The sequence below is a fragment of the Cervus elaphus genome, chromosome 8 (genome assembly GCF_910594005.1).
Source record: "Cervus elaphus chromosome 8, mCerEla1.1, whole genome shotgun sequence".
Taxonomy (NCBI): domain Eukaryota; kingdom Metazoa; phylum Chordata; class Mammalia; order Artiodactyla; family Cervidae; genus Cervus; species Cervus elaphus.
The window spans coordinates 30266415-30284353 of NC_057822.1; the positions used below are offsets into that span (position 1 = coordinate 30266415).

At 46.4% G+C, this 17939-nt stretch overlaps 1 protein-coding gene across 1 annotated transcript in view; it reads right to left on the reverse strand.

The window, feature by feature from the left end:
* Positions 1-1657: 1657 nt before the first annotated feature.
* Positions 1658-17939, reverse strand: part of SMARCAL1 (SWI/SNF related, matrix associated, actin dependent regulator of chromatin, subfamily a like 1) — a 51307-nt gene continuing 35025 nt past the window's right edge. The window contains exons 12-18 of the mRNA XM_043910108.1: positions 17453-17671; positions 12684-12754; positions 8700-8802; positions 7211-7393; positions 6106-6206; positions 5047-5143; positions 1658-1933 (exon numbers count right to left, since the gene is read on the reverse strand). Of these exons, the coding sequence (XP_043766043.1) occupies positions 1721-1933; positions 5047-5143; positions 6106-6206; positions 7211-7393; positions 8700-8802; positions 12684-12754; positions 17453-17671 (987 nt within the window). The 3' untranslated portion in view covers positions 1658-1720. The remainder of the gene's footprint in view (positions 1934-5046; positions 5144-6105; positions 6207-7210; positions 7394-8699; positions 8803-12683; positions 12755-17452; positions 17672-17939) is intronic.

Here is a 17939-nt window from a genome sequence, read left to right on the forward strand (position 1 = left end):
CTCCTACCAACTGGTCCCTCTGCTCATCCTTCCTGATCTATTTTCTACAATCAAACTGGATGATCTTTTCAAAATATAGTCAGACTGCCTCATACACCTGCTCAAAACCAGTCAGTGGCTTCATGTTCAGGATGAAATTAAAAAATCAACCCGTTACCAGGACCCAGAAGCGCTACATCATTTGGACTCGGTCTCTCTCTTCCATGTCATCACCTTACTCTTCCCACGTGCTACTCCACTCCTCTCTCCCCTCTCTAAAGCTGTGGTGCCGACATAGGAGACACCACACACAAGGGGTCACTGGGCGCTGGAAACGTGGATATTCAGACTAAGATGTGCTGGTATGAGTGTCAAACATACACTGGATTTTGAAGACTTGGTATGAAAAAAAAGAATGAAAAGGTTCAGACTTCCCTGGTGGTACAGGGGACAAGAATCCGCCTGCCAATGCAGGGGACGTGGGTTCGCTCCCTGGCCTGGGAAGACGCCACGTGCCTCAGAGCAGCTAAGCCCGTCTGCCACAACCACTGAGCCTGAGCTCTGAGGCCCACGAGCCGCAATTACTGAGCCTGTGAGCCACAATTACTGAAGCCCACGAGCCAAGATCCCACGCTCTGCAACAAGCACAGCCACCACAATGAAAAACCCACACATTACAACAAAGAGTAGCCCCTGCTCGCCACAACTAGAGAAGGCCTGTGCAAAAGTAATGAAGACCTAGTGGAGCCAAAAAAAAAAAAAGAAGTTTATTAATTTTTTTAATAGTGATTATGTTGAAGTGACAGTACCTTGACTGTACTGGGTTACTAAGTTGGCTCTTCTTTGTTTTTAAAAATATTCTTTAGAAAATTAAAATCACATATGTGCCCTGCGTCTTGTTTCCATTGGACGGTGTTACTCTACACCAGGGGTTGGCAAACTATGGTCTGTGGTCTAAATTCTGCTCACTGCCTGTTTCTGTAGGGCCTGTGAGCCAAGTCCAGTTTTTATATTTTTAAATGGTTGAAAACAGAAGAATAGTAATTCATGACATATGAAAATTATATGAAGTTCAAAATTCAGTGTCTGGAACGGAGCTTTATTGGAAAAGAGCCATACTTGCTTGTTTCCGGATTGTCTGTGGCTGATTCGGCACCACAAGCAGCACAGCTGAGTGGCTCCAACACAAACATCCTGACCCATAAAGGCAAAATTAATTACTCTCTGGCTATTTCTAGAAAAAGCTTGTCAACCCCTGCTCTACACACTTAGCTTACTTTACCTTTCTTCATAGAAAAATACTGCCTCTCCTGTTAATATGATAACCTTGGCAAAAGCATGTACTTTTTTCTTCTTTGTTCAGTGACCTGCTGTCAGCACCTATGACAGGGCTCTGGCACATATTAAGTGCTCTATAAATATTTGCTGAATCAATACATTTAAAACAAATCTAGATTTCGGGGGCTGTGGAGGAAGCACCTCGTTAATTAAAGAACATGATTCACTACTACTACGACCTACTTTCTGTTTCTTGGTAGGTCAAGCTAAGGTTAATTAAGACCCAGGCAAACCCACACATAATGAAAGGAAATGCTGACACTTGGCCTGGTAACCCACTGGGCTTGGAGACAGAGACCAACACTGAAGTAAGGACAATATGCTTCAAAAAAAAAAAAAAATGCCTTAAGTTATTTTAATAAATGCCATGATTTTTTTTTTTTTAATGCTTTTCCCCCTCCTCTTATAGAGGAGAGGTAAAGCTGTCCCAGTTATCAAAAAATTCAAATCTCTTCTTCTTCACTGGGCTGCCCGTCAATGTGCTTTCATCCAGCGTGTCTCCCGTGTCCTGGGAACCTGGATCAAAGGACTCTGCTGCCTCCAGGAGCTCCATATCGCTTCCGTCTTCCTCGAAGGACTTCTGGAATAGGTCGTAGATCTTCTGCTGCTTTGAGTCCTTCATCAGAGGAAGAAAAGACATCAGTACCCAGACATTAACATTGACTTTTCCTCCACCTCTGTGGGACCAGCTCAGTAAACTATTTATCACTTGAGCAGCCTTACTGCCTTCATGTCTGGCTTCTTCTCTGCTGCTTGTTGGGAAAAAAGAAAAAGAAATGGTTGTGAAAACAACAAAGGACCTGCTCTCACACTAATTTATGTTGGGAATGCGTCTCCCTTCTAACTTTACAAATCACTATTTCAATGAAAGAGCTCCCAAATTCTCACTTCCTCCAAGGCCTTTTTCCACTAAGAGGTTAGTTAAACTGCTAAGTCAACTGCCAAATCAGTGTGTTCAGCCCTGGTTTATACCCGATTTTCAGAGTGGTTATAAAACGCACACTTAGCGTATTGATAAGTAGATACATGCACCCATTTCTGACTACCCTAAAGTTACAATGATTACAACTGTGCCTCTGTGTTGATGACAACAGTGTAGGGCTAAAATCACACCCAGTGGTTACTACCACAACACAGGATGGGCTCGTTCTCACCCCTCTGCTGATCTCTTCTGTCTCAACTCCCAGCCCTGACCATCATTCAACCCAGAGGCACATATTCAGTGTCTCCAGTGACCTCCCACAGGTCCATAAAACCAAACCTGTCTAAAAACCACAGCCGTCTCGCACCTCAGTCCTACATCTCCGAACCAGCTCCTGTTAGCTGGTTTTGATGGTCTCCCACTTCTCACCCAGTCCCTCCGGCTTGTGATCACTGGGGTGTCCTGATTCCGTATCTCACACATCAAGGTTGGCTTCTCCCTCTGATCCCTCCTAGGTACCTCGCAGGCAGTTTGTTTACTTGGGTCACGTGGCTCTGTACCTGCTGGAACCTGAAATGGCTTCACTGCACTTCTGCCTCAGGCCTCTTCCCACATCGCGGGCCCACAAGTCTGGCCCAGGCCTGACTTTTCCCTCTGGACTGCCCTCTGCTAAGATTCTCCTGTCGCGTCACTGGGCACCCTGTGTCTACCTCATCAAGTCTGCTTCCCTGGTTTTCCAGGCCCTTTGTAGTCAGGTCTCAACCTAATTGGCCACTCTTTCTGTGCTTTCATGAAAGCCTTCCACGTTGGTGACGCTGAGTTCTTGAAAACTGATCCTGCAAGGACTCTAGATGATTCAGTAACCTGGGCCCTACATTCGTGCGCCATTCAGGATCCCAGATATTCAGATGGGGCGTGACATTAAAGTTGATTAAGGTCAGCCTCATAGCAGCCCTATGCCCTCCTCTACGATAACCTTCATCAAGCTTCTGTCCGGGTAACTAAAAGTTAAGGAAATGCTCACAAGGCAGCCTACTCCAGATAGGAGTAACTGTCCACGTTCACTGGAGTCTGTGGTGGCAAAGCTATGTGCTAATCTGGAGCACACACAAAGGGAAGCAAATTCTAAGATCAGACAAATATTTCATTTCCCCTCTCAGCAGGGAGGCAGATATGACCTTTTTTGCTTTTGGCTCCTCTACAAGGAGGCAACATTTTCTTGTCCTAACAGTTGATAAAGTTTTCAGTTTTAATTACTAATCTAAATATTGATAAACTCTGTATTATCTTGCATTTGTATTTTTAGGCAGAAATTCTTAATTAATTCAGAGCAACTGAGGTTCAGGCCAGTATAAATAAATGAGTTATAAATAAACCTATTCTCATTAGTTGAGAATCCTTTAAAAATAAGGCTCTTTCTTTTTAAAGGGCAAATAATAAGCAAGGCTCTGTCAAAACAGTCATTGTTCAACTGAATTAGAGAGTTCTTTAAAAAGTTTAAAAATAAAGTTGTTTTTTAAAATTGGCTTATTAACTGTAAGGATAATTTACATTATAATTTATATCTCCTCCGAGTCTAATTTATCCCAATAATTACATCCTGAAAAAAGAATTTAGTTTTAAGTAAATGTAAAGATCACACCCTCAGGCAAGTCTTAGAATCACCTACAAGGCTGTGCTGATTTAACTCAGCTTTGATGCTCAGTGATTCCACAGGAAGGCGAAGCCACCTCAGTTTTCTGAAGAGCAAGGCTGCCTTTCAGCATGAGGCTCAGACCTCTGTCCAAGACCTCAGACCATTGTCTCTTTAGAAACAATCCTCTCAGGACCTCCTGAGTTCTCACCTTCCTCGTCAACCACCTGAGTAGGTGAATGAAGACCAGCCCTGGGAGTCTCTGCACCTCTCGTTCCTCTCTTCCTTGTTTCACAGAAATGGAGGGAGAAGGGCTGTGGCCTCCATGGGGCTGGAGAGCTAGGCCAGGGCAGGCCTGCTGGGCCCAGGCTGTTCTCACCAGAGGCAAGCAGATCTCCTCTCAGCCCCTCTGACAAGGCCCAGCTGCTCATGGAAGGATGCTCATGGGCCTCTTACCCTCCATGATAATAAGACAGGCTGTCACACAGGGAATGCTGGCCGAGTCTGGAAGCCTTCTGTCTTGAGCTGGCTTCACATGACCCGTGACTGTGGGCCAGTCTTGTGTGAAAGCGAAAGTGTTAGTCACTCAGCCGTGTCCAGCTCTTGGCAACCCCATGGACTGTAGCCCACCAGGCTGCTCTGTGTATGGAATTCTCCAGGGAAGAATATTGGAGTGGGTAAACAGATTTGCAGGGCAGTTGTGGGCTAGTCTTACTCCTATGCAGATCTCTGTTCACCCCTTTATAAAACAGGGAGACACTGAAGATAAAATGCAGCGACAGAGGGGAAAATAAGCCACATGAAAGCAACACCCTGTGTGAAACAGTCCCCACTGTGTGCTTGGGACCTGTTCCCTGGCTGGCCTGCAGCATGGTGCTGCCATGTACTTTTTGCAACAATTTAGCAGTTTCCATGGGGAATTTTTTGTCAGTTTCTCATGGCCTGATGACAGCATTTGGAGGCCTTGGTTTTAGGAGGATCTAGGAGGCTAGTGAAAAGCAGCAGGAGTTAATGTCAGCACTTCTCCATAAAGGGATGCACACACGGATTGACCTGAGAACAACTGCAGCTGTCATTTCGGCTCTCAGGCTGGGGGAGATTCCAGGAGTGATTCACACCTTCCTATTCCAAACCTCAGGATGCCCCAGTGCAGGGAGCCATGGGCTGGTGTTACCTTGTAGAAGTAATCTGTGGCTTCTGTCATTTCTGAAAAATTGGTCTCAGAGAGCCCGGCTTCACCCAGAACTTTAATCTTCTCTTGAATCAGGGGCCTGTTGGGGAAGAAAGGAGCTGCAGCGCATGGACCCAGCACTGATCATAAGACCACCCCCCTGTGCTTATGGGACAGCTTACTGTCTCACATCTCTGCAGCTCGCCAGGCACGAACACCCATCCTGCAATACCTACTTCCTCTCTATTGTAAACCAGCCAAGTCAGGGCTCAGATATCAGACTCCAAGTTCTTTCTACTGGGAGATGTGTAGGAAATAAATGCCATTACAACAAAATTTTGGACCTTGTGCTATTATGAGCTGCCTGAATAACAAATCCACTAACAGACAGGAAAGAAGAAGCAAGCCACACACAAAGTAAAGGTAAGATGCCTCGGTCATCATGCTAGAAAGACAGGTAGGCAGTGGAAACAAATCAGATAATCAAGAAACTTATTATCAGGAAGGGAGAAATGGAACTGGGAGGGAGCCTTTTCAGATCTTTCTCTTAGGTAATGGATATGAAACTCCACAGAGTTGAAAATTTTATCCCAGTTCTGCTAAAAAAGCACTGCATGACCCAAGTGAGCCACTTTCTTTGGATGGCCCAGCAGCAGCACTGAAGAGGTGGCCTTAACGGTACCAGCAGACGTCACCAGGGGACAAAGGGGGGGTTTCCCTGTCTGAGCAAGTGCTTTCACGTCTAGGAACAGAGTGTTTTACAAACAAAATTCCACATACATTTCATCCCAGTAGGTTTTCCTCCCTTTTCTCAGGTCAGTGGGAAGGAGCCACATCCTCTTATTCCCGCAAGGTTTCCTCATCCCCTCTCCCCCACCCCACTGCAGCCACAGTAATGCTGCGCAGGGGGCCAGACAGGGTCATGATGAAAGCGGGAGGGCACTACTAACCAAGTCTTCTGTGTGGGTCCCTGGAGAGCTCCCCCAAAGCAGAGGCTCTCAGGGAGCAAAGAAAAGACATCATCAGTGTCAAGCCCAACTGCCCGGCCGCCAGCGGCCTCACCAGAGGTAGTCATCGGCCGTGCCTCTTGCCACCAGGTAGTGGATGCTCACGGAGCTCAATTGTCCGATGCGGTGCACCCGGTCCTCAGCCTGCATCAGCACCTGCGGGGGCGGGGGGCGGGATGGAGGCAGGTCAAGGCCACTCGGTCCATCACAAACCCTCCTCACTGTGAGTCACACGGCTGGGGGCCTGCGAGCCTCTGCCCACAAACGACTTGTCATCTGACAAAAGCGAGACGCAAACACAGCACTGGGCAACACGGGGAACTCAATCTGCAGCTGCGGCTGTGGGCAGCTCCCCAGCGCTGGGCCCGGTGCTGGGCACTGTAGACAGAAGGCAAGCGTCAGCTCTGCCACTAGCCATGACAAAGGGGACCCGGCATACTTTCTGTCTTCCTCCGTGGAATGAAAAGTTATCTTCTAAATAGATAAAAATACTGTACCCGGGCAGAGGCCAGAGAGGATCAGGGGTAGGGTGGCTTTTTTATACCGTGGTAAACCCTACAACGAACAATGAAACCCACCAGCCAGTTTCTATTCTAAGATGCCTTCAGCCTCTAAGCCCCCCATCATCATTAAGGCCATTGCCAGCCTGTAGCAGTGAAAGCCACACCCCATCAGGACGTCAGGAGGGAGAAAACTTTACGAGTCCCAACAAATGTCTTCTGTCTGTTGCCACAGCAGTCAGCTCATCAGATAAGGCCAGTGGGCACCGTGGCCATGTCCAGGGAACACCCACCGTGGTCGCCCTGCTGTGGCCCCACCACTAAAGCAGCTCCCGGGGGTAGTGGATAAAAGGGGCTCAGGCTGGGAAGGCAGAGGCCTGGGACCGGGGCTGCCATGTGCTCCCCTTAAGTGACACTATGCTCTCTGAGCCCCCAGCGTCTGCAGGGAGAGGTGGATCCGGAGGTTTCTTCAGAACGTCAGCCTATCCACTGATAATGAGATGGAGTCGATCATCCTGCTACACAGCAGGGTGCTGTGAAGACCTAAGATCTGTTTGTGAAGCTCGGACAACGAGGGGCCACGATGCTAGCACCAGGGACAGCGCACACAAGCCCCGCCTCTCGCCTCCCCCACCCCGCGGACGGACGCGCGCCCCTCACCCCTGGGTTCCAAAACAGCTCCCCGAACACCACCAGGTCAGCCGAGGAGAAGGTGAGGCCCATGTTGGCGGCGGTGATGGACAGCACGGCCACGGCGGGGCCCGGGGACAACTGGAACTGCTGGCAGAGGTCCTCGCGGTCGGCCGAGGAGGTGGAGCCGTCGATACGGGTGTGCTGCACGCGCTGCGGGAACAAGGAGGGAAGTGGTTGGGCAGGGGTGCGCAGAGAACCGCGCTGCTGGGGCGCTCCGAGCTCCAAGCTCCAGTTCAGGCACCCTCTGAATTGCTTTCGGAGTTTCTTTCTGGCCTTTCCTTTCAGATTGAACCTTGTGTTGACAGGACTGTAGGTTCGTGTTTGTATTAAGCAATAATACAGAGGGATTTCTTGTCCATTACCCCAATGATAATATTGGTAAAAGTTAAAAGTATTGTTAGTCGTTGGGTTGTGTCCAACTCTTTGCGACCCCATGCACTATAGCCCACCAGGCTCCTCGGTCCATGGAATTCTCCAGAGTTCTCCCAAATACTGGAGTTGGTAGCCATTCCCTTCTCCAGGGGATCTTCCCTATCCAGGGATCAAACCTAGATCTCCTGCATTGCAGTCAGATTCTTTACTATCTGGGCCACCAGGGAAGCCCAATATTGGTAAAACTATAGCCTATTATAATAACCAGGAGACTGACTTTGATACAATCCACTCACTGTATTCAATTTTCCATTTTACTGAGACTCATGTGTATGTGTTCTATACAGTTTTATCCCACATGTGGGTTTTCACATATCTGCCTTCACAGTGGAGACAGTGAATGGTTCTAACCACACAGGGATGCTCTGTGGCCCTTTTATAGCCCTGCCCACTTCCCTCCTGCTTCTCTCTCACCCACCTGGTCCCTACTAATCTGGCCTGCATTTCTAAAATGTTCCATGTCAGGAATGCTATATAGAGTCAAACACTATGTAAACTGTGGTTTCTACTCAGCACCATTGCCCAGAGACTCATCCCAGTCATTGCATGTACAGACGGATCACATGTACCTATAATTATACCTCAGTAAGGCTCCCCTGGTAGCTCAGACAGTACAGAATCTGCCTGCAATGCAGGAGACCTGGGTTCGATCCAGGGGTCGGGAAGATGCCCTGGAGAAGGGAAAGGCCATCCACTCCAGTATTCTCACCTGGAGAATCCCATGGACAGGGGAGCCTGGTTGGCTACAGTCCACGGTGTTGCAAAGAGTTGGACACGACTGAGCAGCTAACACTTTCACTTTCAAAGCAATTAAAATTGAAAAAAAAATTTAAAAGGTGGGTTAAAACAAACATGTTCATGGTTCTAAAAGCAAGAAAAATCCTTCAGAAAGTCTTCAGCAATGGTTCCAGAAAACTTCTTCTCACTGCTTTGCTCACATCTGACCTCAGCCTGCTCAAAACAACTCAGCAGCCAACGCACAAACAAGAAAAGCATCCTGGGCTGAATTTCAAAGGGTGCTTACCTTCCTCTCAAGCTCCTTAGTAATTGCATCCAGAACCACCTTATGGTGTGCAAATACAAGAAACTTCTCTCGTCCACTTTCCAGCAGGTCCAGGATATATTCGCTGCATTTAACAAAGACAACAATAAACTGAAAACATATGCAATCTGACTGAAGTTAGTTACTGACAAGTGACTGCATCTATGGCAGACACCTTTGGGGTACCGGGCTCCCTGGCCCATCCACTCCCTCCTCTGAGAGCTGACCTTTCCCTCCTGCCCTCAGAAGGTGTAGGGAAGTCATCTTCTGCCATGTACAGAATTCTTCCATACTTTTTAGCCATCTCCCAAACACAAATAAGTCGAAGTATCTTTATGTTTTACATGTTTCTGAGAGGTTCCTGAAACAGTCTTATAACCTGAGACCACACTAGATAATTAACAGTTTTCATTTGGCCGCTACCATCATTCAAGTGTGTTTTGAATAAAAACTGAAGTGCTGTCTATGGATATGAAAATGCCTGGGCCGGGATTAAGGGATTCTTGACAGTAATCAAATTTCTGGCAATGTAGTATTAAGAAGTAAGGAGGAAATGGCAACCTTCTCCAGTATTCTTGCCTGGCAAATTCCATGGACAGAGGAGCCTGGGGGACAAAGTCGTCATGTTGCAGAGAGTCAGACACCACCGAGCATGCACCCGCACACATGTACTCATACTCAGGGGACAGTCAGGGATAGCCCTCCAGCTCCCTTCCACATCAGACTGCACACCAGGGCCTGCAGTTAAGGCAGTGTTAAGTGAATTCTTTTCGAGGCCAAGGAATAGGGGGTGAAAAGCTCTTATTTATGTGGTCTTTTTTCCTCCCTTTAATTTATTTCTCTTCTTTATCCACTGTGGGGTTTTTTTAAGTACTTATTTTAAAAAAAATATTTTTATTATTCTTATTTACTTTTTGGCTGTGCCATGGGATATGTTGGATCTTAGTTCCCTGATCAGGAATTGATCCCACACCCCCGCATTGGAAACTTGGAGTCTTAACCACTGGACCACCAGGCAAGTCCCTATCCATTGTGTTGTTTTCTTGACTTTCTGCTCCTTATCTTTAGCTGTGGCCTTAAAGGAAGGCAGTGACCCCTGAGAACTCTAGGGAGGAGGGTCACTCAGTCAACAGACTCTAAGGCTTGCCCGGGGCACCAGTGCCCTGCAGCAGGTTCCCAATCTCAGTACAGGTCAAGGCTCCTGCACAGGTAGCAGGAAGGTGAGCCTCAGAGGACAGGACATACACATGGGTGTCCGGGCAGAGAACAGACACTGCTCTCCTTAGAGGTTAAAATCTCCAAGGCTTCCTGTCATAGTATGGGCAGGTGCTGAAAAGGTAAGTGGACGGTCTTCTAAACATCTAACAATTATTTTCAAAAAACACTATGGTCAACCATGGTATGGAGTTGAGTTCAATCTGTGAATACACTAATATAATCTAATTAGTTTGAGAGACATAAAATTTGCCATGATATAAGCAAAAACATTTATTACTACATCATCAAAAAGTCACAAGGCCATAAAATCAACTCGCTCAGGCCATAAACACCACGGCCCCCAATTTTCTTAATGCCTTTCTCCCCTCTGCGTCTCAGACGTGGCACCGCTGCTCTGCCTTCCTCACGTCCCGAGGCTACCAGGCTGGAAATATCTGCTGATCACGATAACCTTGGCTTTATATTGAAAGCTGTCCATTAAAATGAAAACCAACAGCAAAAAAGAAAGACAGACAGAAAGAAAAGCAACTATCAGAGGAAATTGGAGTTTTAAGATTTATAATCTAATTTATACTTACTAGCTGTGTGATTCTGAAGTTTAAAGATTTACATGAGATTTACTCAGTTTCTACATTTTAACTTATTCTACTGATCTCAAGAGAAGCTGTAAATGTGAAATGAGTTAATAGATGTCAGAACTGTTGGAAACTATAAATCACTATATAATCTATCATAGGATTTTGAAAAAGTATGTATAAGATATGTTAGGGACTGAATGTTTGTATCCCTGCCCACCAGCTCATATGTTGAAATCCTAACCCCCAGTGTGATGGTTAGGGCTTCCCCGGTGGCGCTAGTGGTAAAGAACCTGCCTGCCAATGCAAGAGACACAAGAGATGAGGGTTTGATACTTGGGTCAGGAAGATCCCCTGGTGGAGGGCATGGCAACCCACTCCAGTATTCTTGCCTAGAGAATCCCGTGGACAGAGACGCCTGGTGGGCTACAGTCCATGGGGTCAAAGAGTTGGACTGAAGAGACTTAGCATGCACACACACAATGTGATGGTACTGGGAGGTGGCACCTATGGGAGGAGATAGAGCCAGTGTTCTTACTAGAGAGAGCCCAGAGAAAACCGTGCCCCTTCTGCAAGGGAGGACACCGCAAGAAGACTGATGTCTATAGGCCAGGAAGAGAGCTCTCACCAGACTCTGAATCTGCCAGCACCTTGAATTTGGACTTCCTAGCCTCCAAGACTGTGAGAAATACATATGTGTTAAGGGACATGGCCTGTGACAGTTTATAGCAGCATAACCATACTAAGCCAAGGTATAACCAAAGTTTCTTCACGAGATGGAAAAATGGCTAGATTTAAATTTCTAGGGGGAATGGGTGGCTCTGAGCCAGCACTCAAGGGACCCCGGGTTTTGTAGGTCACAAGCTGGGCAGAGGAAGGGCTGACACCCTTGCCATCTGTTATCCAGCGGCACCTGAGAAATGGGTTGGTGGGGGCAATTCCAACTGGTGTCTGAAAGAGTTTTCAGGCTGTAAAAACCACACCTGGAGTTCATTAGTCTCATAGCAGCATCATAAATGAAAAGGGTAGGACCCAGAGGGTGAAGGAGGGCTGCCCAGCACTCAGTGGTCCAAGTGGAGAGCCTGCAACTGGAACAATGAGGTGAACTCACTCTCCAACCACATCTGAGGATGCAGAGGGAGAGGCCGGGGAGGCTGGGCGACGCGGGGGCTGAGTGAGGGGCCGGGCAGGCCGTGAGGCTCAGTTTATCCACGAAATTTAACCCACGCTGAATTCCTTTCATTGTAACCTAATCACTTGGACCGTTATCCTGCCGGAGTCTCACACAAATGTTAAACAATAAAAATTAGGCAAGCTGCATGTCATTAGACTCGCTTCAAGCTTCTATCACAGTGATATGTGAAGAGCAGTGGGGGTTTCTTTCTTTAGCAAAAGCAGACGATTTTTTTTCAAGTCATCACTGAATAATTTTAAGGACAGAAATGATCACTTCAGCTTTAGTTTAAAAGGCGGAAGGAGACTCAAGTGTGACAACAGCCACTTGCCCATATATTTTGAACAAACCCTGACATTCACGTTCTTTCTTATTTAGGAAAATAATGGCTGAAACATGTCTTTGGAGAAGACTAGAGACTCTCTGAAATTTAGCTTCTAGGTCTTCTATGAAACTCCTAATTTCCTCCTACAGGCAAGTGAGCACAGTTCTTGGAAGAGGAACACTTTGCTTCAGTGTTTGGGTCACTCTGCCCTCCTTAGAAGTGGCCACAGCTCCACTTCACTTGGGTTAAGACAGGATCGCTCAGGGACCTCAGTCACATCCAGGAGGTATTCCAGCTACAAGCCTACTTATAAGCCTCCTGAGCCAGGAGGCTGTGGTGCCTTAAACTGTATATTCAAGGCAACTAGGATTCAAGTCTCAGATGATAAAGAGTCTGCCTGAAATGCAGGAGACCCGGGTTCAATTCCTGAGTTGGGAAGATTCCCTTCCCTGGAGAAGGGAATGGCTACCCATTCTAGTATTCTTGCCTGGAGAATTCCATGGACGGAGGAACCTGGTGGGCTACAATCCATGGGGTCGCAAAGAGTCGGATATGACTGAGTGACTAACACAATCATTTCTTACAGAACGATAAAGCCATCCAGATGGACTAAGGTAACAGGTGTTTCTTTTTAAAAAAGAGAGAGAGAGAAGTGACACTTGGTGACCACTTACATGACACATGGGATTTTAGCTTCAGCAGTTCTGTTGAAGAAGAGAATGAGGGCTTCTTTTTGCTGCTGCTTCTGTGGAAAGAGAAAGGGAAGGTTTAAAGTCTCCCACTCTGAGAACTCTGCAACATGCTGACGTAATTATTGCCACCACGAGCTTTATGGGTCCCAATATCATGTGGCAGAGCCAAGAGTCCCTGACTTATCTGCTTGCTTTAGCCACGCTGTGGGAACTGTCTGGACCTTGAGAGACATGGCGTTACAGGTCCTCCATCAGCCTTTGAGAGCTGTCGTGAGAATCCAATGAGGCAAGGAACATACAAGCTCTATGGAAGGACATCTCAGGTGGTACCTCAACATCCATACCAAGCTCAGGTGCTCAGCTGAAAGGAACCTTGCTAAGCACACCTGTTTACTACAGCTATCGCAGACTGGTGACAACTTACACGTGACACTGTTCCACGAAGTTCCCCTAGTCCTTTCCTCCTGCCAAGCTGTGTGCATACCCAACTGACTGAGCTCACCTCTAAGAAGTGCTGAATCAATTCCAACTGACCCCCACTGTATTCAAATATCATCTCAATACTGTTATTCATGTGTTTCTGGCCTGTCTCCCCATAAGGCAATTGACTTCCCTGGAGAAGAAACCATATTTTCTTTAGCGTTTGCATCTAAATAAATCCCACTAAGGAATGCTAACACAGGAGGTGCTTAAATCGTTTCATAATAATATGAGAGAACAGTTACCATCGCTCCTGGGCTCCCAGAGATGACAGGTACTCTTACTGGCCTTGGTAGAGCCGCCATCCCCTTCCAGTGTGGGTTTACAGATGCTCCCCTGGCTTGGGCCTGGGCCCTGTGAGGCCAATGACTGACACGGCAGCTCCCTCATGGGACAAAGAGATGACCCAGCAGTAATAACTCCCACAGCCCTGGACTCATTATAACTCAGGGAAGCAGCCACAGTGGGACATACCTTAAATGATGGACGCCACAAGACGAGGGGAAAAGCTACCTAAATGACATATGCCAAAATTATCAAAAGATGGGTCCAATCTTTTTTATAGTATAGTGATAAAAAAACATTTGATAAATGCTACATATTATAAGCACTTTTATTTATCAGGCTTTATACAATAGAAAGCTGCTGTACTTTTAATGTAGGAGAAATTAATAGTTTGTCTTTTTTTTTTTAAAAAAAAGAAGCTCCCCAAACTGAGTAGACATAATATTGGCTCAATAACTATCTTACTTCTTTTGCCAGCCCTGGACTGGGAAATTTTAAATAACCTGCATTCTTTGTTCCTGCCTCTTAGACTTTTATTAAATTAGATCCACTGGGGTTCTGAATTTCTTTCTCTGTGTGGGAATTTGAATGGATTGTCAAACAGCAGAAAGGTGAGCTGATACCATCCCCAGGAAGTCTGTGTGGACCAGTTCCATTTTTCTGCTCCTGGTCCTGCTGATCAAAAAACGGCTTTAGACAAAGGATGATTAGAGTCGGCTTTTCTTAGCCGGTGAAGAGCTATCTATTATTTCGGCTGAAAATGAGAAAAAGCTTTCGCTGTATGTTATGTTTTATAAATTGGCTGCTTCACCTGGGCTTCTGTGATTTAAAGCTTTTCAAAAAATGTCGGCCTCTGGATGGGAAGGTGTGAGGGAACAAAGAAAGAACCGCCTTTTAACAGGTCAGCAGTGCTTTGCTTGAACCACCATAATGTGTAAAATCGCAGGGAAACTTGGGGCTGCAGAGTCACTATTAAAAGTGGGGGTGGTGGGGTCCTTTCTGCAGACTCACAGACTAAACCCACAAAACCATGATTCTCCAGTTTAACCCTTTCAATTCAGGCATTTCACAGCCAGTCAGGGCTTGGAAGGCATGTTGATGGCTATCTGGTCCAAGCCCCCACAGACACTGGTTCTATTTCCTGGGTTAAGTGGGGCATGGACTGCTCCCAGTTGGATCCATGGTTTGCAATGCACTAAATCTGTGGCTTTATGGTAAGAAAGCTTCTGATGTTCTAAAGGCTCATGCTCATAAATTCATTTGCTACTTGGATTTTCCATTATAAAAAATGAATTTACATTAAAGAAGACAAAAGAAAACAACATTTTCCAAGAATTTTCCTATCAAAAAGAATATAGTATCTTAGCACATGCTGAAGGCAATCTTTATCTATTCAATTTCTCTCTCTTAAAGATAAACTTAAATTTCCCATGACATCAAGGAAGCACAGAGCAATTCTCAAGCACCGTATTGAGAACTCAAGGGCTCTTCTCCACTGGATTCTTGAAGAATTATAATGCAATTTAGGGTTTGTTTTCACAATCTGCAACATAGTTTTAAGACTCTGGGGAGAAGAAGCAGTGACAACAATCACACAACAGGTGGGATTCAGGGCAACTGCTACCAGCCCTTTGTACTTTTCCAGCACCAAACCTAGGAGGCAGGTTGTGGCTTCCCTTTTCAGGGAAGGAAATATGAACAAATCCCAAAGAATTTAAGGGATCTGCAGAGCCAAGGGGAGACGGAAATGGCAACCCACTCCAGTGTTCTTGCCTGGAGAATCCCAGGGACAGAGGAGCCTGGTGGGCTGCCGTCTGTGGGGTCACACAGAGTCGGACACGACTGATGCGACTTAGCAGCAGCAGCAGGAGCAGCAGCAGCAGCATAGCCAAGGGGAGTCATAAACATCCAAGATTCCTGATTTCCATGGCTCAGCCTACTCAATTTCACATCATTCCCTATTACTCAGAAATCACATGTGCAGGTTACACCTGAAATCATAAAGGGCCACTCACCTAACCACACACATTGGCATAAAGTTTAAAAAATCCTTTCAAACCTTGCTGCACTAAGTTCAAGATTCCCATACTTTTTTTTTGGCTATTCTGCACAGTTGACAGTTACCTCTTGACCACTTAATATGACTTTCCTCCTCAATTCAAATCCCCACTGACTGCTTTGTCAGTTGCCTACACTCGCTGTTCTCCATCTGGTTCAAAGTGAACCTGTACAGGCAAGGCTGTTCTCTGGAGACTCCCATGAAATACTGATAGACTCTCTTCCACCACACATACAAGGAACTAAAATACTTTATAAAGCATTTTATAAACATTCAGACCTTTGCATCTAAAAATAACATGCATCTGAATTTTTTCCACTAATAGTATGTATGCTATACATGTTCATTGGTTTTCTTGTTTGGTAGACTTCACTGATGGGCAAAAATTAGCAGACTTGTTAATGGCTTAAGAAAGTTTTAAGAAAAAGCTTAAAATGGAGAAAAAATTTCCATTCATTGAGTTTTTATCTCTAAAAATTAGAAAAGGCCACTGACGCTGATTCTAGCAACAGAGCACCTTAGTTCTGGTAGTTCCACGGAAATATAATTTGAGAACCATTGGTCTCTATGTCCACAGTGATGTTATGGAATTTTATTTGAAAATTCCACAGCAAAGAGATTATGCCTGCTCATTTCCTCCAGGCCACCCAGATTATTGTGTATAACACAGCATAAATTAAACACAGCCAGACAAGGTATTAATATCAGTGCAAAATCCTACACTGTTTCTTAAAAGCTACTAGCCAGTTTTGCTCATCATATGGGAAAATAACATTAAAAGAAAGAATCACGCATTCTGTCTCTTGCCATTTTATTTATTTTGTACTCTCCCAGGAGGCTGGTATCTCATGGAGATCTAAGTTTCTGTATACAGGGTAATACCAAGCCCAGATAATGCTTTATGATAATGTCAAAAAATGTCAATGACTGTTATTTTCTTGGGAATGAAAATTGCACGGTTTTTATCCCATGAGGACAAAAACGGAGCTGGTGTGGATTACTTTATAGCACTTTGCACAGTGGGACACCAAAGGCAGATATGAAACGAAAGTGTTTGGAAAAGATGAAGCCACCGTAGTGGAAAGAGCCCTAAAATACAGAGCTAACAGGCTTGGGGACAGCCTCAGCTCTGCCGTGGAGTGGGTGTGAGACCTTGGTCGAATCCCAGTCTCTGTAAACTTCAGTTTCCCTCTCTACAGAATGGAGGTGCCAACTTCCTGCCAACCATAGATGACTGTAATGAGGACTAAAGAGTAAGAGGGTTTGAAAACTCTGTTATATAAATGTTAATTTGTTACTTTGATTATAGCAAGTGACATGGATGGTTAGAGGGTTAACTGGTACACCAAATACCCTTAGGACTAATTTCTAACACCTGTGACTAGACAGTGGTGGTTTAGTTGCTAAGTCCTGTCCGACCCTTGCAACCCCAAGGACTGTAGCCCGCCAGGCTCCTCTGTCCATGGGATTTTCCAGGCAAGAATACTGGAGTGGGCTGCCATTTCCTTCTCCAGGGGATCTTCCCAACCCAGGAATCGAACCAGGGTCTCCTGCACTGCAGGCAGATTCTTTACCAACTGAGCTACAGACCTACCCTCAAAATATACTAAATGCAAGTTCCTACTTTCTTTGAGGCATTCAGAATATGTGTCACCATCCTGTCGTTCCCCCGGGGTTTATTTTTATAAACCTAGATCCATCAACAGTGATCTACCCAAGGAGAAAGCTGAAAACTCATGAGAGATTTGGGGAGCAGACTAGATAGGCTGAGAAATGACGCGGGCTCACCATCCTGGCCCTGGGAGGTGGGGAGAGGTTACAGAAAGACAACGTCAGGGGACTCTGGTCACCCCCACGGCACCTCTCACGGGAAGGAACGGCAGTGCCCACGTGGACTTCCACATCCCCACCTGCTGCCCTGACTCACAGTTTTGTCCTTGGTGGTCATCTCCTTGGCGGCGGCGTCCAGGGCGGCTCTGGTCCTGGCGCTGATCTGGCCTGGGGCGACCACCACCATCTTGCGCTGCTTGGCTGGGAGCTGGGAGAGGACGTCGCCCTTGAGGCGTCGCAGCATGACCGCCTCCTCCAGCAGGAGCTTCAGCTCCCCCAGGTTGGAGGAGCCAGAGTAGTCCCATCCCCAGGGCTGCTGTGGAGGCAGAACCGAGACACCGCTCCTGAGACTCCTCAGGACCCGGGGACCGGGCTGTGACCCCCAGGGACAACTTCCTCACAACGTTCTCTTCCCTGGCCTTGTTCACAGAACTTCAGCTGGCTTTGAGGGATGAATAAAACCTCCAGGAATACAAATGAGACACAGCAAGGGAACAGGGAGAAACAAAGTTGGGAATGAGGTGAACCAAAAATGTGTATCATGGCATCCCACAATTTGGTGCGAAGCTTTCTAGCAGCAAAGG